The following is a 23,214-nucleotide window of genomic DNA, read 5'->3' as shown; positions in this document are numbered from 1 at the left end:
GCAAGAATCTTGCTGATAAGTTGACAGTTTCCTGATCAGCCCTTCATTAGGAGCTTAGCAGTCAATTCATAATTGATGTAAAAAAGAAGTTTTTTGGGGGGGAAATCTAGAAAATACAAGTAACATCTCATTGCTCTATGATTGGGGAACTTAAAAAGAAACGTGAGATACAAGCAATAGGCTTTCTGCTTTGTTTTGGTGTAACTTCAGAGGAACATACTGAAAAATCATGTCATTTGCATAGGAGATGCTCAAATCTGGTTTCTGTTCATAGATTCTAAATGACCAAAAGCAAAACAGAACTTTCTGAGGTATTGCTGTTGAACATCCGTATCTTTTTCCCCTTAAAGAATAATGTGCAGGACTTTGCTTGAACTCATCCCAAGAACATGAGAAGTTATGGGTCATTTGTACTAGTTTCAATTCACCAGGTAATCATAAGTAGTCTTGTACAGCCTTTGAATAAACCCCTTATAAAAGTAGTTTCCAGGCTACTTTCTCTTAAGGCAGCTGCAGCTACTGCAGGCAACTAATTAGGGTTTGGTTCATAACTTTCTCTGAGTCTCAGCCTCTTGTAAAGGGAAATGTCTTTGGAAGGAGCTGTTATCTCCTGTTGATAAAGATTTGCGTGCATGGACTGTCTACAGACTAGTCACTTTCTTAATTTCCTGGGACGTGATTTGCAAAAAAAGATATTGACTGCAGAGCTCTCTGCACATCAAAGCAGGAGTCATCTGGTATAAAGTGCTAGGTCTAACTTACAGTAGTTTGGTTAGCATTGATATGAACATATCCAGTAGATTTAACTTTTAAAGGAATAAACTCATGCTGAGAAGTGTAATGAATTTTTTTGGTTCCGAGTTGGCATCTAATCACTTGGACGCCGGTCCTAGTCACCACCAGTGCCAGTAACTCACTTTCTGATAACTGGTGTTCACTTGGGGCACATTTGGTGTCTCACATGAACCTGCCCTTTTCTGAGCTTCCGTGCTTTCTGAAGTGAGGTTGGTGGCGATTAGGGAAAGGGGCATGTTTTATATGTGCGCTACCATGTATACACCCATAGCAGAACCCAGAAATGACCCGGAAACGTCATAAAGATGTCATTAAAAGGGTGGAATGGGGGTGAGAGGGAACCGGGTTGTTTGCAGGCTTTGTCAATAGGTTTCAGTTATACACAACATGTGCAGTGCCTCAGAATGTAACCCCCTGCGTAAACGATGGACTGCTGGTAAAGCAGTCAAAGTTGCAGGGTGGTAATGAAACAGGAAAGTGACCCATAGTTATTAGTTGCATTTCATGGCCTTTTGGCGCTACTGTTCACAACTTTTCCTCTCTGGCAATTACATATATGTAATTGGTATAATTGAGGATAGTGTTTCACGAATCTAATGAAGTAGGCTCTGGTTGTTGGTTGCAACTATGACAGCACTACCACAACACAAATACATCATTACAAAAGAAAGAAAGAATTATTGCATCCCCAAATGACTACTACCTAGTCAACGTATGCTGCAATAGATTTTGTTTCGGTTATTTAGGAACTTTCGGCTATCTTACTTTTCTGAAAACCAGCAGTCCTAAAGATTAACTTTTGTCTATTAAAAAAATAGGCTGAATAAAAACAGCCTGAAAGGAAACGTTGGTCCACATTTTGAATTGCTTCTGTGCTTTAACTAGTTTGCCCTATACCATATTTTCTATTAAAAAGGTGACATTTCTTGGAAGAGATGTGTTGGGTGGGTTCAGAGGTGGGAAATATTTCCTGAGAGCACTTCAACTTCTTGTTTGTTTAGCTTCTGTGATTTTTCTTTCATATGATTGTGTCCAAAATAGACCTTGGAAGTACTGTGAAACTGCTAACTACTGTATTTGAAGAGAAATGCAGAATTTTAACCCTTCTGCTTTGCTTGGAAACAGTTATTGACTACAGAAATCTAGATTGAATACATTTTACTTTGTCATGCAACATGGCACAGGAATGGCTAGAATTTTGAAATGAGACTCTTTTTGTTGTTTAAGTTCATTTTATTGAAATACAGAATGCTGGAAACAATAGCAAAACTGCAAAAAGTTTATTTTCATGTGATCCTGTGTGTTGTGTTGCATTGTAACTAATCAGACTTCATTCTGAAAATTAAGCTCTATTGACAACCATAGGACTTCCAAATAAATATAATTAGGATTGGATTATTCTATTCTCAGTTGTGTAAGCAACAACTAAATATTCTACCCAAATAACAAATCTGAATGAAGTGCCAAATGTATTTGCAATTTGTCCATTCCCTTATTCCAAGTTCAACCTGCACTCAGAAACCCGAGGTGGATATGTCTTAGGAAATACAGTCGTAGCTTGGTTTTTGAACAGCTTAGTTCTTGAATGTTTTGGCTCCTGAACGCAAACAGTTCTGGTTTGCGAACTCTTTTTGGAAGCCGAACGTCCTGTGTGGCTTCCGATTGGCTGCAGGAGCTTCCTGCAGGAGCTTCCTGCAGCCAATCAGAAGCCGTGCTTTGGTTTCCAAACATTTTGGAAGTTGAATGGACTTCTGGAATGGAACTTTTTAAACTGGCATTAAAACAGCCTGATTTATTCAATGGTGGCTATCTAGTCTTTTATATATTGTATGTGTTTGGATTATCAGTGTATTTGGATGACTTTAAACAATAAAATCATATAAATTTATGCCAATAAAGCCCAATAACAACAAATAACAGCTAAATTTAGTGTTTAAAGTTACAGTAGTTGTTTAAGGTTTAGCTGATACTAAACTGAAGCAGGATGGAAATAGGGCTGTAGTTTATATGGTTTTTAGTATCGGGAACCTCATGCTTTCCACCATTTCATGAATGAAAGAAACATCCTGATCAATATGAGAGAGTTTTCTTCAAGTGTGTGAAGAGCCAAAGAAAACTATTCATGTACATCAAGGGTGGGGAACTGGACCCAGATGAATCATTATCTCCTCCTTCCCTGTGGGTCAGGTTTGTTAGATGGGTGGGATCACCCATTCTTCAGTCACCTGACATCAGTGTCAGGTGACTTGCTTTTGATATAGTTTGAAATTGAATCTAATGGATGTGGGTGCAGTGATGGCTTTGATCACTGGTGCTCTGCATGGGGTTTTGCAGGCACTGCTGATAGGCACTGCCTGCAACCCCCCTTCCACCATAGCTTGACCTTTACCTGTTCCAAACTTGAGTTCGTATACGACATTACAGTACATGTGAGGTTGGCAACTGTGGCTTGACAGAAATGGCCTTGCTAGCCTGGGAGGCTTAACTTTGTCTTGGCTCAGTGGTTCCTCACCACAAGTGTACATTAAAGTAAAGAATGTTGACAATATCATTCATTGTGATTTAAAATTGCATTAATATTTTTGTGAAAAAGCAACACACCTCATTAGGAAGAGTTCTTGTCTGTCTGATTATTTGAACCTCCATTTAAAAAACAAAACACAACCTTGCTGTTCTTGCCTAGAACTAACATGTCCCTAAAAGAGGAAACCATACCACTGAGAACTAATCCTTTTCAAAATAACTGTTGGCATATAATGGCAACCCTGTAAACTGCTGGCCTTAGTGTAGTGCAGTAGTCATCTGGCCTGCCAGAAGCACACAATCTCCATTCTATTAGAGTGCATGTTTGATATGATCAGTTTAAAGTGAGTTCAACCTAAAATTTCTCAGTTTTAAAATCAGTTGTAAGAGGAGGGGAAACCAAATCAGGTGCACCAAACATTCATATTGCAGTTTCACAACACCTGGCAAATAAACGATAGGTTAAGAATATCATACCGGTAGAACTCCTGGTTAATTGAATACTAATGAAAGTGTTAAATCTCTAGAAAAAGATATTGTTTTTGTTTCTATAGTTCTATAGTTTCTATAGTTCTAAACATGCAGAAAATGTACACTTTCCACTCAGAATGCTATTAGAAGGGCAGCCTCTATCTATTGTAGTAAGAGGTTTTTAAAAACCCTCATTGCATTGTGTTTTATATTAGACATTCGTATTATCCATTCTCTTTCTTCACTACGAAAATAAATCAATTGTACTTTTGATTTAGAATGCTCCCTTTAAAAAGTTGCATGGCATTGTTGGGTTGCTTGCCTTGCAGTTTCTTTGGGTGTGGCAGATATCATTTGTGTTTTTCTTTATTTCTTCCTTGTTTGCTGAAGGATAGCATAATCCATGAGCTCCTTAGTGAGATGTTGCTGCATGTGTGCATGCTGACTCCAAGGACTAGAACCCTTCAGATGTTGCTGAACTACAACTTCCATCAGCCAAGCAAGCATGGCCAATGGCCCAGGATAATGAGAGCTGTAGTTTGGCAACATTTGGAGGGCCACTGGCATTTGCATACTGCTCATAGGGGTTAGCACTTCATGTGGAAAACTCTTATCAAGCACGGTCATGTCAAAGCAGGCCACTATATGGCAAAGATGAGCTGTTTCCATTCCTTACAGGCATTCCTGCTGTCTGACTATGAACTGCCCTCTCAAGAAAGACTTGCACATGGGAACAGAGCGTGTAGATGGGAATGCTAAGCTAGCTTGGGCCTGGTTTGCAGATAACGCTAAGCCAAATTAACATAGTTTATTAAACAATACCATAATCACAGGTGTCCCCCACAGATGATCAGGCAAACATTGGCTTGTTTCCCCCCTGCCTCCTTGCCTGCTTTGTCCTCCACCTGATATCCTCAGAAAATGTCTACTGACATTGCCTAACTTTGACACCATGCTTCCTTCCATTGGCTGGCTGGAGTGGAAATCTTACTCCATTAAAATCCTTGGCAGTGTAGTTTATTAACCTTTTCCTTCCACTGCTTTGCTTTATTCCCCTACCCACCAGTCACCCATAGTGTTGTTTTGTCACATAATTCCATTGCTCCTACCTTGGTTAGAACGGAATCCTGCCCTCCTTCCTCAATGAATGAAATGTATCGTGAGTGAGAAGACAAAGTTTAACATTGTTGCAAATACTCTTAGAGTGGAGTTAGAGAAGAGGGACTAATTTTCTTTCACAGGCAAGATTCCATGAACTGGACACTTGTCCTCTGGGAGGAAGAATAGGACTTTGTATGTGTGTTGGTGGGTTTTGGTCCAAAGGGAAATCATTGAGTTGCTGCTGCTGGCATTACTTCACCTATCTCATCCTTTCCAAGGTAGCCTGAAGTGTCCCTCCTCCCTTTTTCCTGTTTAAAATCCAGTCTTGGGACTTGATATGCTTAGAACAGGCTTCCTTAACCTCGGCCCTCCAGATGTTTTGAGACTACAATTCCCATCATCTCTGACCACTGTTCCTGCTAGCTAAGGATCATGGGAGTTGTAGGCCAAAAACATCTGGATGGCCGAGATTGAGGAAGCCTGGCTTAGAATGTATCCAAGCTGTAAATCCCACTAAACTTATTGGAGTTTACTTCTGAGTAGACATGTATAGTAATTTAGATAGGAAACGATAGAATCATAGAAGCAGAGAAGAAAGAAAATTAACTGGGGGAGGGGAAGAGTATCCATAAGACAGCTGCTCGTGGACAGAATCTAAAGATAAATTTTTATATTATTTATTAAATTTGTATACAGTGGTGCCTCGCTAGACGAAATTAATTCGTTCCATGGGTCTTTTCTTATAGCGAAAAATTTGTCTAGCGAATCCCATAGGAATGCACTGAATTTTTTTTTTACTTTTTTGCCCATAGGAACGCATTAATTGAATTTCAATGCATTCCTATGGGAAACCGTGATTCGCTAGACAAATTTTTCGTAAAACGCATTCGTCTAGCGGGGCAACCTCCGCTCGAAAAATCCTTTCGTTAAGCGGAAATTTAGTTAAGCAGGGCATTCGTTAAGCGAGGCACCACTGTACTGCCCTATGCCCACAGGTCTCAGGGCAGTTCACAGGATAAAAGCAGAATATACAAAATGCATAATCAAACAAAAACAACCCAATATCCCAACCAATGGGTAGTTTTCTATGATAGTTTTCTTTTAAAATAATTTTAAAAGCCCCACACTCACTCATGCAAGCATGGCGTTTGAATGTTAGCAACAGGCTTCCAAGCTTTGTAAACAGTAGACAATAAGTGAAGTGGGGAAAGCTGGTCGTAATGAGAAATAAACACTGTTTAATTTTTTATCTCCACTCCACAACTCTTCTGTGTAGTAAAGGTGGGTCAGAGCAGATAAATTTCTCTTAAGGAATGCAATTTTATTAATAGTTGCTATAACACAAGTTGCTTTAAGAAATCTGGAGGTGGAAGAATTGTGTGGGGGAAAGGACCATGTTACCAGGGAGATCTAGCAGTGACATCATTTATGATCTTACTACTGTCTCTGTACCTTTATGTGGAACAAACAACCACACTTAAAACATAGTCAAAAATTGTCCTGGTTCACATCTCTAAACTAGAGGTGCAGAACTGGATATGCCTGGCAGGTTGGCTCCTTAATTCTCCCACTTCTCATGTGCCAACTTTGACAGATAAGTGGGACCAGTTACAGCAAACCCTTATGAAATCCATTTACTGGCAAAGTTTGCATTCATACTGCATCTACACATGGACATTTCTCCTCTGGAGACAGCAGGTGTGGTTTGAATCCAAGTAGTTCTGCAGATCTCTTGGGGCTGTAAGTGAGCCCCATTTGCAAAGGAACAAGCCACATATTTTCCCTATACTTGACATAGCATATGACTTCAGTTGTGGGGCAAATAGACATGGTTAGGAGGAAATGGTGTAGAATCCGGACACACCGGACCTAATTGGCTCATGGGCCAGAGATTTCTCATCCTTGCTCTAAAACAGGCATCCCCAAACTTCGGCCCTCCAGATGTTTTGGACTTTAATTCCCATCTTCCCCGACCACTGGTCTTGTTAGCTGGGGATCATGGGAGTTGTAGGCCAAAACATCTGGAGGGCCTCAGTTTGGGGGTGCCTGCTCTAAAACATAGTTAATGTCAGATGGCCAACCATGGCTTATTTTATTTGAGGAACTGGGTCAAGTTCACACATAATACTAAACCATGAACTAATATGTGTGAACCAGGTCATTCTCTCACAGAAATATGGAATATCTTTTATAGTACATATTTTATTGAAATATCAAATTGCTGAAGTACAGTATGTTGAACATTTGAATTTCATTTTGTATGGAGGTGCTCCAAAGATGGAGCAGATTCTTGCAGGCGCATTTTTAGTGGGTGTCTAGGGCTATTTTCTAGCTTGAGTTGGGTGAAACAGGTTTTGAAACTGAAAGTCCAGAGTCAATAAAAAGATGATGTAATTGCTTAGTTGTAGGCACTATCATTTATTTCCTTTGTTGTGTGTCGAAAATGGTTTTGCATGAATAGATGCACTAAACCTAACATTTGGCAGTTGAGGCTTGTAGCATTTAAAGCCTACTCTTCTCCCCCCAACCCACTGATGTTTAAAAGGCTTGTGATCTTGTGATTTATTTATTTTTTAAATCAAAGTATTTTTTCATGATGGAGGGTATGTGTGTGTACAAACACATGTGTACTTACAGGTGGTGAGAATTTTAGGCGTGTCCAAATGACATGTGATCACCAACACGTGGGTCTTTTGGGACCCAGAAGAAGGCAGAACAGAAGCAGAGTGTGCTTATATGTGCTCCACTGACACGTATGGGGGCCAGGGGCCAAGGTTTCCTGCCTGTATTTCTGTGCTTAAAGTTGCTTTAGGTTTAAGTAGATTGAGCTGATGCAAACTCAATATACTTGTGTGAACGATAGACAGCGTGTTTAAGACCTTTAGTCCATGCAATTCAGTTACTGAAAGAAAACCAAGGAGGAAGTATTCTTTATAATAGCACATGAAGAAAACTGGTGTTGCATAGTAAGTTCTTGGTTCATTTCAGTTCGGCTGTGAGCTTGCTAGGTGTCTTCACTAGCTACTGTTTTCTTGCCCCCATCTTCAGTATGGTCTTAATACTGACCTACTTTGGAAGGCTATTTGTAAGATTTACCAAATTCATATCTGGCATGGGTGTGGAACCTCTAGCTTGTGTAAATTATTAGACCTAGCGTTTGACCTGCAAGGCTGGCTGCTCCAAGCCACAGCCAGCTGCCTGACACCTGAAGTACTGTGTGATGTCATGGATAGGGTAGGCAAGGACGTGGCTCCAAATGAGCAATTGGAAGCTTAAAGTGGGCTTCCAATTGTTTATTTGCAAACTGGACTTGCTGACAGTGTTGATCAGGTGATGTGCACTGACAGTGAGCCCCACTGGGATTAACCAAGAAGGCACAGTGCTTTACAAATGCCAACAATCAACTGATCATTGGTGCTTGAGAAATGTTGTGCCTTGCCTGCAGTGGCTTCATTTCAAACTGCATGGGCAAAAAGGAAAAGGAGCCATGTGATGTCAGATGATTGATAGGTGGTCACCACTGCCCATCTGTCAAAGCAAACCTGCTGAGGGGTTGCAGGATAGGGGAGGCGGGTATCTGGCCTCCCAGCCAGATCCAGTTCTTTCACCACAATCAATGGTTTACAAACACAATGTGACATTATTTTTACAATGAAAGCTTTTAACATGAGTTAGAATCTTGCAGGAGTAAAAGAAATTAAGCCTTGAATATATAAATATGAAGGAATGTGGTATAGTTGATATTTTATTTGATTTGCACAGGAGAGCCCTTGGTTTAAGCCATTGCTAAGCATTGTTCACCTTAGGTCAGTTACTATTGCTCAGCCTGACAAATTCTGTAGGGTTGTGGAGGGAAAATGTGAATTTTTAAAACTAATTTTTAACTTCAAGTAACAAAACAAGGAATGCAGAGCTTAATAGTTATACAGAAAAGAAAGAAAAATAGAGGCTGATGGTTGTAGTTTTAGATGTTCCAAATGAAAGTGTCTCTTCATAAGGTTCCATGAGTCAATTGTCTTAATAAAGTCAATAAAAGGATACTTGTCATATAGAAGGTGTGAGTTTTCCTCCCCCACCCCAGTCAATATTCCTTTTGTAAAATGGTTAATCTGACCAGAAGCACAATACCTATGAAATCCAGGCTTCATAAAGATTTGCATTTAAAGTTTTCCGATTTTTTTTGCAGTCACTAATCTAGCTGCAGTTAATAAATGGAGAATCAGGTTTTATTGGTTATGTTCTTAATCTGAGGAGAAAAATTATTGTAGGGCTGTAGTGATTGTCCCATCATTTGATTGTTTGAAAAACGTTTTCCCTAAAGGGAATAATTTGGGGGCAAAACCACACATGTGTACTAGAGAGCCAGATTAATTGCATTCCTGCTAGCAAAGGTTGGATGTGTTATGATTAATTCCATATAATCTGGCTGGGCACATGTACCAGTGATGTGCTATCTTTAAAGCATTTTCTCAAGTTCTAATTGAGATGGATCCAAATGGCAGTTTATTCCAAATGTGTTCCCAGAATTGTTCCTCTGTTCTCCAAAATCTTTTCCCCATTTTAGTCTTAATGAAGTGAGAAGAAGGGTAGCCAATTGTGTGAGGCTTTTATATAGTTGGGGGAATGTGAAAAACTTACAAAAAACCCCACTGTTTATGCTCTAGGCTTGCTCCATAGTTAATTAGATTTTGCTCCATAGTTAATTAGTTAAGAAAAGTGATATTGTGACAGCATTGAAAAGAGCTAACTTTGATATGAAATATCTTCTCAGTGTTCTAAACCATTTCTTTTGTTTTTTGTTTTCCCTAGATTTTGGATCCCTGTTTGATCTGGAACATGACTTACCAGATGAACTGATCAGCTCCACAGAATTGGGACTTACCAATGGTGGTGACATTAATCAGCTGCAGACTAGTCTTGGTATGGCACAAGATGCTGCTTCAAAACACAAACAGTTGTCTGAACTGTTACGTGCTGGTAGCTCACCAAACCTTAATATGGGAGTTGGTGGGCCAGGTCAGGGCATGGCCAGCCAACCCCAGCAGAACAATCCTGGAATGGGAATCTTAAACAGTATGGTCAAAAGCCCCATGGCACAGGCAGCATTGACATCTCCAAATTTGGGGATGGGTGCAAGTGGACCAAATCAAGGTCCGTCTACTCAACCCACTGCAGGAATGATGCCAGCAGTGAACAATCCAGTAAATCAGCCTGGAATGGGAATGAATGCAGGAATAAATGCTGGCATGAATCCTGGTATGTTGGCTTCAGGAAATGGACAAGGCATGATGCAGGGGCAAGTTTTGAATGGTTCGATTGGAGCAGGAAGAGGACGTTCCAACATGTCATACTCAAACCCAGGAATGGGTAATGCTGGTAACTTGTTGGCTGAGACATTGCAGCAAGGTTCTCCGCAGATAGGAGGACAGACAGGCTTGAGGGGTCCACAGCCTGGAGCAATGGGCAAGGTAAGACAAAGTTTTTCTTGTGATCACATTTAAGTTTTTGAAGTATAGTATTTCAAAATACCTGAGCATTTCCAGAAAACAGGCTTGTGAGAAGCATTCACTGCAATTATGAATGATACCTGGGAATATTTAAGCATATTAATAGATGATAAGGAAGCATGTAGCATTATATGAAAAGTTGTATTTCTAAAAAACCTTTGTGTCCAGTTACAGTACTGCCATTCAAAATGATTTATTGAGTTTATAGCTTTCAATAGTACCTGTGATTGGTGTATTAGTTCTTCAGTTGCAGAATAATCCTACAGGTGGTGTTGATACTGAAGATGAATTTTTTCCCTAGTATTAAAACTACTGGGCAGACTAATATTGCTATTCTTCAGTGAAACATTGCTATAATTGTGGGTGGGGTGGGAATATATGTGCATGCAATATTTTCCTTGATTTGTTAAGTACAGTAGTGGCTAGGTTTATCACAGCTGTTACCCATTATTGATAACTTCAACCTCCAGATGCAGCATTTCTGAATACAGATGCTGGTGCCAAACAGTGAAGGAGAGTTTGCATGGTGGTTGTAGATATTTTGTAGTCACTTTTGCAAATTAGATGGTAGACCTGTAGGTTTGCTCCTGCAGGACTTCTTACCGGTATATCTCAGTACGTGGAAAAAACAGTACTGTGAGTGTAATAAGGCACCAAGAACAGTATCTTCACTAATTAGAATGAATAACCTAGTGCTTTGTAAGTGGTGGAGCAGGAAAATGCTGCACATTTCATTACTAATCATATAGCTTTGGTATAACCTCTGCACATAGTTGTTTACTATTTCAGGGGAAAGGATAGGAAACAGATTTTCTCTTACTTATTTTGGTACAATGTTTAGATTAAGCATCTAAAATGAGTCCTCAATAGGTACTTGCCTAGCAGGTGCTTGTTCTGTGGGAAATATGTAGCAAACTGCCAGGTTGCTCTCATTGAGTGGTAGCCAGTGAGAGTTAACACATGATTGCACAGAGCAGCAAATAGAGGTATTGGGTGCTTTATGTAAAATGGGTGGGGAACTGTATCTAGCTGGTGGGCTGTACCCTGGGTTGGTGAGCCTCTGCCCACCTGGAAATTACCCTATGTCACTGTGATGGCAGTTGACACATTTTTACTTGGCAGTGCTACAAAGGAAATTCTAGTTCATTCAAGCCTGAATTCAAAGTTACCATCAAGCTGCTGATACAGGCCAACTTCATGCTCTACTTTGAGCAGGAATTCAGTGCATTATGGAGTACTGTGTGGGGAACTCCATGGTTCAGCTGATCCCAGCAGGGTTGCTGTCAGTGCCAAAAGCAGCTGATCAGCAGTGATAGCAAGTGTCCCTTGCCAATGAACAATTGGGAGTGTACTTTAAGGCTCCCAGTAGATAATGACTGCCAATGCACAATCTGCCCCATACCGCTATCACATGACATCAGTTGTGGAGTAGGTGGGTGTGGTTTTGGGAAAGCAGTCTCACAAGCCAAATTGGGAACAGTGCTAGGTCTAAGTAGGCCCACAGCCTAGAGGGTTCTCATGCCTGGTGATAGATGTAGTCAAAAACATATGAAGGGTGCCACATTGGTGAGGATTTCTTTAGTAGAATAGATCTATGTAGTCTTTGCATATAATACCTTTTCATCTGTCTTTTGAAAACTCATTTGCTCTAATGACTAAAAATAACAATGTGTTCAGTCGCCATAGCATGACCCTCACTGGCAGGTATGGTTTACTACTTAGATGCAGACTGGGTTTGCAAGTTGCCTGGCTGATGAGCTTGCTTGATCAGTCAACCTGCTTGCCTTACATTTCCATCTTTGTGAGCTGTTTAGCTTGTCAAAGAGTGAAAATTGTAAAGGGGGTATAGCAAATTCTGGTCTCAGGTTCCTAAGGTCTGCAGAATCTCAGTCGATAGTTTTCAGACATAAGCAGACTTTAAAGGCAATAACTAGCTCTTAAGTAACAATGTAGAACAAAGATTTTAAAGTTTGAATGTATTTAGGTGCAGTGACAATAAGAATAAAATTTTATTTTTAGAAAGTTTGTTTTTTATGGGGAGAATGGACATCACACTGTCAGTAGCAAGGGAAATGGAACTGTGTTTTGGAATTCTTTGTTTTTGTTTTTTTAATTCAGGCAGTGGGAAGACAGGAGAGGCTAGGCTTTAGTAATTAAATGTAACTACTATTGTAGGTGCAGTTGACCACACACATGTTCAAGTGACAAAATATGACTTTCAAATTATCAAAAGCACTACCGAATTTTATAGCAAGATGAAATCTGGAATTTCAGAATAATATGTAGCACCACTGCTCAGTATAACTTGAAACAACACCGTCTTATAATATAAAATAAATTTGCCATTGTAAATGTAACACACACCCCCAAACAAAAATACTTAATGATCCATGCTTTATCAACATTTTTGATTTCATTGTATATTTGGCTGGTCAATTGAACAGTGTCTTAACCCTGAAAGATAATGCACGTGTGTTTGATTTAGTCTGAAAACTTACTGGAATCTAAATTGAAGAGTAGAGGAATCCTGGCCCCAGAGGCAGGGAATTAATCAACATGTTTTGTAGTCAAATTCTTGAAGCAAAAACATTTTTTGCTTGACATGAGAGAGCTTGTTGCTATTGAAGAATGTTTTTGTGACAGGACTGCTGCGTTACTGTACTTCCATCACTATTTCTGTGCTTGAGATGGCAGCTTTTTTAAAAAATAAAGTGAATGTTAGACACACCCACTACAGAATGCCTAACTACCAGTGAGTGACTACTGTAGGTACATGTTCCCATTTGGAAGTTGGGGGTGTAGAATCACTTCATTTTTGTCTACTAGTGATTGTTTTGGTTTACATGGGAAATGATTTTTAGCAAGGTATGTATGAATGATGCGGACAGTGATGCATAGAAAAGGGAAGTCTTTTACTCATTGCTGATTTTGGTGGCATCTTGATAGAAGTTGTGGAAGCACTATTTCAGAAACAGGGTTAATGTGGAGTAAAGAACAAATATGACAGTGACAAGACCCTACAATTTGCTGGTCGTGCCCCTCCCTAGCAGACATCTTTCACTCCACCTCATCACCTGGTCAGGGTAGCATGCATGCTTGGGAGTTGCAGCTTGAAGGCAGTGGCATCCAGCAACCTTCTCAGCTTCACTGATGTGGTCCAAAGGAAAGGAAATTCCCATGGGAAAATAAAGCTCTGAAAAGTTTTCTGCTGCACATTGTTGAGAACTCTTGTGCCTTGCATGGACATGAAACACATGAATAGTGGCTATGGAGTGATGCAGCTTTCTTTTCTCAATCTATGGGGCTTGTATGTTTTGTTTCCTAAAGCACCTAGAATTATTCTAAGTTGCAAACATTTTTATTTATTACCTGATTATATACTGCCTTGGAACTGCATCTTTCAGGCCCTCAAGGTCTGAGCCAGCAGAAATTCTTACTGGTTCTTTCTTGGTGGCAATTGTTTAAGCTAACCCTGGTTTGGGAAAAGTTTTGAATCTGAGAGCAAAACTGGTATGTTTACCTAAAGATGCTTACAGCCAATAAAAATCAGTATAGATTAACAACAAAGTTGCAAAGCAACAACACTGTCTTTCAAATGGATGCAAATATGTACAGTATTTGATCAACACAGTTATAGGTGGCAGTTTAGAATTTGATTTCATATGGTTGTATCCTATAGTAGCCTTGCTGTATTGAAAAGTATTTCTGCTCTCAAGATAGGGAACACACCTTTCACTGATCCTACTACCTTCTGCAGACCTTAGTGCCATTATCTCACTAACTAAATTTAAAGGTAAAGGTAAAGGGACCCCTGACCATTAGGTCCAGTCGTGACCGACTCTGAGGTTGCGCGCTCATCTCGCGTTATTGGCCGAGGGAGCCAGCGTACAGCTTCCAGGTCATGTGGCCAGCATGACAAAGCCGCTTCTGGTGAACCAGAGCAGTGCACGGAAATGCCGTTTACCTTCCCGCTGTAGCGGTCCCTATTTATCTACTTGCACTTTGACGTGCTTCCGTACTGCTAGGTACTGGGGTGCAAATATAATCCTCATTAATTTATTGATCACCTTCTTAAAAACCATCGCAAGGTGATGTATAATTAAAACAAATTATAACACAAAAACAGCAGATGCATTTAAAACAAAACTGAAATAAAGCAAAGTAGACAGTTATGATAAAGACCAGTTAATGCTGCTGGGAAAGCCTGTTAGTACAAACATGTCAGTTATTTCAGGAAAGTACAGGTAGAGAGGGTGCCTGTTGTATCTTGACAGGAATTCTATTCCACAGAGAGTGGGACAGCTACACACTGCTCCAAGTTACTGCAGAGTGGGCTTCCGAGATCTTTGGAATTTGCAGGAGAAACTTAACTGCAGGCATTTTCAGATAGCCAAATAGCAGTTGGAAAGATAGTGACCCTGCTACCAGACCTAGCTTTGTGACTTTAAGCCTACAAAATGCAGTACTGCAACCTTTCATTAGTTGAAGAAGCTTCATAATTCTATAATGAGAATTTCAGTTCCTGAAGATTAGTTGGCTTATGTATACAGATTTTTACAAAACTATTTCTTTATTACCAAAAGTTCTTAAGAAAAACTGCAGGTGTCAGGCATAATTTGGGGGCATAGCTTTGTTCTTCAGAAAGGTGAATGTTCTTCTAGGATGGTGCCTCCTGTAACACAGGCATAAATAATCTGAAAACTGAATGTTTCTCCCTTAAACAGTTTCATTCATATGCAAACGTATACAGAACTAAATTTTAATGCACTTTTACTCAAAATGCGTTTTTTAGTATTGTGCGTTCTTACTCAAGCAAATCCATTGCACAAAGTAGGACTAATGATAAATGTACATATCATTACAGGCTTAGTCTATTGGTTATACCTCACAAGATTGATAAACGCTGCTGATATTTCTTTAATAGTCTGACAACTTTAATAATACTTAACATGTGAAGATTCAGTTTAATGAGCAATTGGAGTATACTGTCTTCAAATCCTGAAATTTACTTGAGTGGTAATTGGAGAAGCAAAGAAGATTGTTTAACATAAATTATCGATACAGTTTTGCTCTGCTTCTGTCACTTTTAGCAGAAAGGACACTCTTTTTAGCTTGGACACCCCCATTTGTAATGTATGTTCTTAAGCTAGCCTATTAGAGGGAAATCTGAAATGGAGGCTGAAACTCAAGAGTGTATTCAACTGGTTTGGCTGTTGGCAGAGAGCCCAAGTTTCACTTTTTGAGGTGGAGTTAGTACAAACTGACAACAAGCATGCTTGATCTGTGTTGCTCTCCAACCAGCTGTTGTCAATACCCCACAACCGAGTCTAGAAAAGTAAACGGGTAACAGGAGGTTTTTGAGGGGTCTAAAAATGAAAAGTGTGGACGTATTTTGTAGCGTACAGTACGTATAGCTGAGCTTCATCTTCAAATGAAATACTTGGCTTCTTTTGTATGGCAAAGCAAAATGGCATGACAGTTGTGCATATCAGGACGAGCATTTTCTTCTACTTTCATGGGGTTATAATATATAGGTGCTTTATCTGCAGGAAACATGATTATTAACTAATACTTTGTTGTGCAAAGGTTTTGTATTTGTGCTTATCCTGAATTCTAAATAGGTGGAAAGCAGTGGTGTGAATTTCCATTTTCTAAAATGGATCTAATTTTTTCCAATGCCCAGTTTAAATCAGCTTTGCAAATCTGATTATGATAATTGTTGGACTTAGTCTATACTATATATAGCTGTCTCAAAACTCTATACCATACAACACTCTGTACTATAGATGTGGTATAAATGTTAGTAAATCATATTCAAAGTTTTACTAATAATTTTTTTTATTACTTGCAACTATTTTAAGACAATTTAGTATTATGAACTTTGCTTAAATTTAATGGGGGGGGATGGAAGCACTGAAAATGGTTAATATGTACTAATTTTATCAAACCCAAACAGCTGTACATGAGAGAAAGAATGAACTGTGTTCATTTAAGTTGAAGTGGCTTAGTTTGATATTACTTCTGTTCAGGTGTTCAGTGTTTGTTTTTTAAAAGAGGTGTGTTTCCATCCATTCATATAAATTGGCCTGTTCTGACTCTAATTGAGCACAGTACAATGATTCTACAATCTTCTGGTGCCGTTGAATAATATACTCTAGAACTCTTGCATTTGAGCAGTAATTTAATTTTATTATGTGTGTGAAAAGGTGAGTCACGTTTTCTTGAACAGCAGTTAAGAATTATGGATTACCGTAGTAGTTACTTGGCATATCATTAGTATACATGAGCTACAGTAAATATCATTGATGGTGTAGAATAACCAAACCTTGATATCTGAACATTATGCAGTCCAAGTAGAATTAAGCAATGACTGCAGTACAAGATCTTGGAGTTAGAAGTAGATGAAGTTGGGATGTAACTTGGTGGCAAATTTTTGTTTGTACTTTTATTTATTTTTTAATAATCTATTTTTAAAAAAATAATTTCAAAGAACAATTGTACAAGACATCCCAGAATAACATAATTATACAACCACATGTGAAGTGGAAATGTCAGGATGAAATTGGGATAAATCTCTGATTAGGTTCACAATAGGAAATGTGCACAGTTTGAACCTGGGACATCTTGTACACAACCCCTGGCATTTCTAGGTAGGGCTGGAAAAGGCTACTGTCTGAAATGTTGGAGAGCCACTGCCAATCAGACTATAGATGATATAGGCCTAGCAGCAGCAATAGTTTGACTTGGTCTAAGGCAGTTTCCTATGTTCTTGTGCACCATATTAGCAACACCAAGGATGTGGAATGTATTCCTTTTCAGATGTTGTTGAACTCCGATTCCCTTCAGGCCCAGTCAGCATGGCCAGTGGTCAGAGTTCATAGGAGTTGGAAGCCCACTTAGAGGGTCTCTGGTTCCCAATCCTGGAGTTTTTGTATAAAGGATATGGTTCAAAACTTAAATGTATGCAAGAACTGACAAAGTCATAATTGAATAGCATAGTTTCTGGGGCTTCAGTAAAAAAAGACATCATATATTTGATACATAAATGAACTCCAAGAAAGGACTTAATTACATTTTGATCCATTGCTTTACATGTTGGCATTGTCTAACGAGTGTTTTGGCCACTTAAGGATTCAATATGCCACATATTAAAATGAACTGAAAGGTTTAGCTTTGCAATAATAAACCTCGTTAACTGGTATATACTGAATTTAATTCAAACACTGTAATCTTATATTTCTGGGGAAAGTTCATCCCATCTTCTCCTTTATTTTTTCTTGATGATGGTTCACATGTCTTTTCTTAGAGCAAACATGTTAGAGTAGCTTGCAACAGTGTTTGAAATTAGCCAGGCACATTTTGCGCCTGGCTATCAGCCACTTGTGACCAAGTGAAGAAGCCTAGGTGCGAGGATGGCGCCTGACATTTCCATCATCTGGAGGTGCATGCCTGGGGATCCTTGGATCTTGATTGTTTTCACACACTAATAACACATCCTGTAGAATTCTATAAGTTTTATTTTATCTACACAATCAGAATGAATTTCAGGAACCAAAATGCTTTTTTCTGTGCAGCCTGAGCAGGAGCGGTGAACAACGTTATAGTTCATTGTTGTAGCTTCTCTTTACCTACCCCACCCCACTGCCCTGCTCACAGTTGTGAAGAATATTCTTACATTATGAATAGTCTGTGTCGCCATTAAGAAAAAGAGGTAAGAATAGGCCTATATGTATGTGTGAAATGTCCCTGGATAAAGTGGCTATTCTTAAGTTCTCAAAGTTTTGAGTTTCTAACACTGGTTTACAGTGGGAGTGTGGTCACTTTGGGCTTTTAAAATGCACATGCTGCAGATTGAATTTAACAGGGGAGGGGGAGTAAATTGCATTCTTGAAACAGAAGTTTCCAGTGCCATCTGCTCTGTTAGCATCTATAGAGAATTTTCCAAATTTGAGTATTTAGAGGATCAGTTTGCTGCCAAGAACATGTGTGGAGAACCACCCCCTCCCAAATATAGGAGCTTCTACTACTCATTGTTATGTTAAGCAATTGACAATATTGTCAATTACTCCTTTGTAGCAGTGGTTCATTTGCAAGGCACCCTGAGCAATTACTGAAGAATAAATACTATTTCAATTGTTGTTGTTTATTAAATTTATATACTTCTCTTCATCCAAAGATCACAGAGTGGTCCAAACATACCGTAATATGGCCTTAACTGGGATTTAACAATTGGCCTGCTTATACGGTAGTACCCTGTAAGCGAGCTAGTGCATTTGAACAGATTTTCTCTTCACGTCTCAGCCATATTCCATTTAATGGTAGTGGGCTACACTGGTGCAATGATTCAGTTAGTTAGTTAGAGGCTTGGAAGAATGGCTCATGAAGATAGTTTAGTTATGAACCCAAATGGGTCCACTTTACAAACCTTAAACTTAAAATCTGTTGATATTTTAGAATAGTAAGAGTTGCAAGGGACCTTGGTGGTCATAGCATTTATCTCTTGAGTTTTACTTGTGAATCTAGGGACTGCTGATAGTCCATAGTGAGCTTTCACATGAAATTATGAATGGAAGAGAATGCTGGAGGTTATTCCTAGATCAATCAAATATTTAAAAAATAATAGGATTATAACAATTGTGCACAAGCTTTCTCAACTGGATAAACGGTCTTTGCTATATCTACTTTATATTATTTGAGTTTTGTTTTAAATGTATCTGCTGTTGTGTTTTGTGTTTTTAACTGTCTTTTCACTTTTCTCATGTAGTACATAACTTTGAGATGATTGTGCAGAAGGCTACTTAAAAATTACCTTAATGACAATAATAGTATAAATTGGCCACAAAGTTAACAGCCAGCCAAAAACAGTACTCAAAAGAGGGGCTGATGGAAGATGAATAGAATACTTTGCCAGCCCCTGCTATGGGTAAAAAGCAGAGTAAAGAATTCTACAGGCTAGAAACACAGTGGGCACCAAGCCTTTTGTGTTCCTATACTTTATGTCTTGAAAATAAAGACTCATTTTGCAAATCCAGCAAACAAAGCAAATGGACTAGTGGCAGAGGCACGGGTCACTCCACACCTCCCTGTTCTCCCTTTTCCTACTTGTGTAGCATAGAGGTACTACAGGCTGGTGGAAGAGGAATGAAGTGCTTCTTTTCTCTGCCACCAGCTCTCTTGCTTTCTAGGATGGACAGGTAGTAGGGAGCTTGACCTCTAGAATCCAGTATGAAAAGTGAGCTGGCAGTGGTGGAAATGTTTCATCTCTTTGCGAGCAGTCCACTTGATTCCTGTGCACAGCATACTGAGCACCTTCCCACCTCCTATGATCTAGCAAATGAAAACTTTAAAACACATTCTTTAAAAAGCAACAATAAACTATAACCGGTTAGACTGTGAAGTTGGCCACAGCAACTACCAGAGGAACAACATACTGTGCCTGCCAGTTTATGTATAACTTCATGATCTATGCCAGGGGTCCCCAGACTTACCGGCGTTTGGGCCGGTTCCCACCGCGCCGATCGTGCGGCGGGCCGGAGGACGGGGGAGCGCGCGCCTGTGCGGGCCGGTGGGCGGAGGAGTGTGCGCCTGTGCGCATGCGCACAGGCGCTTACTGGCGCGGCGGCGCGCTTCCAGGGTGGAAAAAGCGCCGAAAATCCGTTGTGCGCATGCGTATGGGCCTCCCCCGACCCGGAAGTGCACCAGAAATGACCTCTTCCGGGTCGGGAGAGGCCCATACGCATGCGCACAAAGGATTTTCGGCGCTTTTTTCCCGACCCGGAAGAGCGCTGCCACCGTAAGAGCGGGTGGCGGCGGCGGGGGTCGTCGCGGGCCGGATTGGCAGCCCAATTGGGCCGCATCCGGCCCCCGGGCCGTAGTTTGGGAACCCCTGATCTATGCTGTCAAGGTGGATCTAAACCTATGCAGTCTAAATTTTCAGGGTTGTTTATGTGGCATGTTTTGAGGTACACAAACTGAAGACACAAGGATGACAGAGGAAATGGGATGACTTGGCAAGAGCCGAACAACTTGCAATTGTCTTCTATTCCCCAATAGAAGGATAGCAGAGAGGCTCCATTCTACACTGATGTAACCAAACTTGTGTGTTCAGTTATTTTTCCTTGCTTCTCTAGGTTTGAGGCTAAGGAACACTGATTCTCCATTACTACTAGACCTGGGCGATATATCGCCCAGGACAGGTATGAGGAGCAGACCGCGATGTCTGCTTCACTCAGCAGTATTTCGCTGAGTGAAACCGCCATCCCACTTTGTTCTCATATGACAGAGAGGGAGAAACAAGCTGTATCGATGAAGTGCATCTTTAAACTGCCTGACTGAGGAATGTGCAGCTGCCCTTGCATCTGTTGAGCAGTCAAAGGAGCCCCCAGCCCTGCGCTAGCTTCTGCAAGCTGGCAGCAGCGCTGTGAAACTGCTCAGCTGAGGAGAGCGTGGTTGCTGCTACCCGCAGGGAGCAGTTAAAGGAGCCCTGATGCTCCGCCCACTCCCAGGCGTTCTCTCCCCCCAGCTGAGTGGCACAAAGCAGCTCCAATGCTATGCTGCTCACATGAGAGAGCACCGGGGCTGTCTCAGCTGGGGAGGGGGTGAAACTGCCTCAGCTCTCAAGGTGAGAGCTGGGGCAGTTTCACCTGGTGTCTCGCTGGCAGAGGCCAATTCATCTTGTTTTTTCAACATTGTGGTATATCGCCAAACTGCCATGTTTTGCTGGCGATACACCGCTATGTTGAAAAGCTGATATCTCCCAGCCCTAATTACTACTACTGTACTATACTACAGAATTATGTCTGTTTTATATTCACCTCAACTTATTGGCAGTGTGACCTTTTTAGGGGGTGGCATCAGCTGTCGCTACTGGAGGACAGGGCACTGAATTGTGTATGTTGATGAGTATTAGATAATGTAAAAGATAATGATATCAGAAAGTTTTGGAAGGGAATTTCCAGTATGTTACAGTAGTGCATAGAATGAACTCTTCCACTATAGCCATCTAGGTTTATTTAACTGCTGCTGGTTTCTTAATTATGTTCGTACCTGCTACTTTGTCTAAACCACATATTCTCTCTCTTAAAAACAATGTGCTTGTTTTCTCTGCAACTAAAATCTCTGTGTAAAATGGACTGTGGCCAGCAGACCTTTCTTACAATTTCCAGAAGAGATTTCCTACTATCTAGGAACTTTACAAGCAAAATAGTATTAAATGAACTTACTTGGACAAGTAGATAAGACCTGAGACAGAGAAAATCTTCCTGTATAAAGAACCAATAATTGGAAATTACCTGCTCTGGTAGACCACACTTCTGAAAGAAGCACAAGAGATTGTGTATTTTATTTATAACGGGCAGGAGTCCACCAGCTTGGAGCTGGGGAGAAGAGCAGAGCCTTGTTGCTTCAATTTCAACTGAAAACTCATGCATTTTTTGATAACTGTTTAAAGATTGTCATGATTTAGACCAGTCCACCATTGTACATATGGAGGAATTCAGCTTCATGCTGTAATGATTGTTCTGTCAGTGCGTGCATTTTTGCTTGTCAGGTTGAACTGTCCCTTCTCTTCACACCCCCCCCCCCCGTGCAATGTTCTAGGGGTTCTCTTGACCCTCCAGAGTAGATTTGGTGGAGCAGGAGAAGTCCCATTGCGCTAGTGGGAGACAATTTGCAGATATTTTGGCCTACAACTCCCATGATCCCTAGCTAACAGGACCAGTGGTCGGGGAAGATGGGAATTGTAGTCCAAAACATCTGGAGGGCTGAAGTTTGGGGGTGCCTGTAGTAAAGTGTTCTGCTTATTTTGTGTATATATGCCCATTTGACAGCTTCAGTCTGCAGCACTGACACTGTTACAGGTGCTTCATAATACTCATTCTGCACTTGTAAGAATTTGACATTTAGGAACTATCAATAATTGTATTTTATATTTTTGTAATTTGCTTAGAGGTTTTCTTAGATCAAGTGGTATATAATTCTTTGTTAATCTGCCATTTTTTGACATTCTTTCAAATCTTCAATTTCTTTTATGACCTATGACTGGAATCAGGCTCAATATCCAGATTGTAAAATTGAAGGTGCATCTTTGGATCATAAGCATTCAAGGATAAATTAACTTTTGAGGTGCTCAATATAATTCAATATCTGGAGGAATATATGGTATATGAAGAAATGCTTGATTTAAAATGAAGGGAAAATGGAAAGTAGTAGTAGTAGTAATGATGATGATAATGATGATAATGATAATAATTTATTATTTATACCCCAGCCAGATGGGCGGCTTCCAACAAAATATTAAAATACAATGGTCTGTTAATAATAATAATTAATACCTTGCCCATCTGGCTGGGTTTCCCCAGCCACTCTGGGCAGCTTCCAACAGAATATTGAAAACACGATAAAACATTAAACATTAAAAACTTCCCTAAACAGGGCTGCCTTCAGATGTCTTCTAAAAGTCTGGTAGATGTTTTTCTCTTTGACATCTGCTGGGAGGGCGTTCCACAGGGTGGGTGCCACTACTGAGAAGGCACTCTGCCCGGTTCCCTGTAACTTGGCTTCTCACAGCGGGGGAACCGCCAGAAGGCCCTTGGCGCTGGACCTCAGTGTCCAGGCAAGAAGTATTGAATGATAGCAAAATTTTATTAATTGTCAGTACAACCAATATTGAATTGGGGTTTGGAAAGAGATGGATAGTATTAAGAGGGTATATGTAGATCAGAATTTGTTAATACTTTACAGTTTGTTGATATTCCATTCCTTGAACCAAACAGTAGTTAACTATAGTGTATACCATGAAATGAACAGAAGAAAATGA

At 40.1% G+C, this 23,214-nt stretch overlaps 1 protein-coding gene across 1 annotated transcript in view; it reads left to right on the top strand.

Annotated features, from left to right (window-relative positions):
* EP300 (EP300 lysine acetyltransferase) overlaps positions 1-23,214 on the top strand; it is a 73,038-nt gene that overhangs the window by 6,965 nt on the left and 42,859 nt on the right. Inside the window, exon 2 of the mRNA XM_035126525.3 lies at positions 9,700-10,358. Coding sequence (XP_034982416.3) covers positions 9,700-10,358 — 659 coding nt within the window. The remainder of the gene's footprint in view (positions 1-9,699; positions 10,359-23,214) is intronic.

The sequence above is a fragment of the Zootoca vivipara genome, chromosome 9 (genome assembly GCF_965207765.1).
Source record: "Zootoca vivipara chromosome 9, rZooViv2.hap1.1, whole genome shotgun sequence".
NCBI classification, from domain to species: Eukaryota; Metazoa; Chordata; class Lepidosauria; order Squamata; family Lacertidae; genus Zootoca; species Zootoca vivipara.
This window is presented reverse-complemented; position numbering and strand designations above follow the sequence as displayed.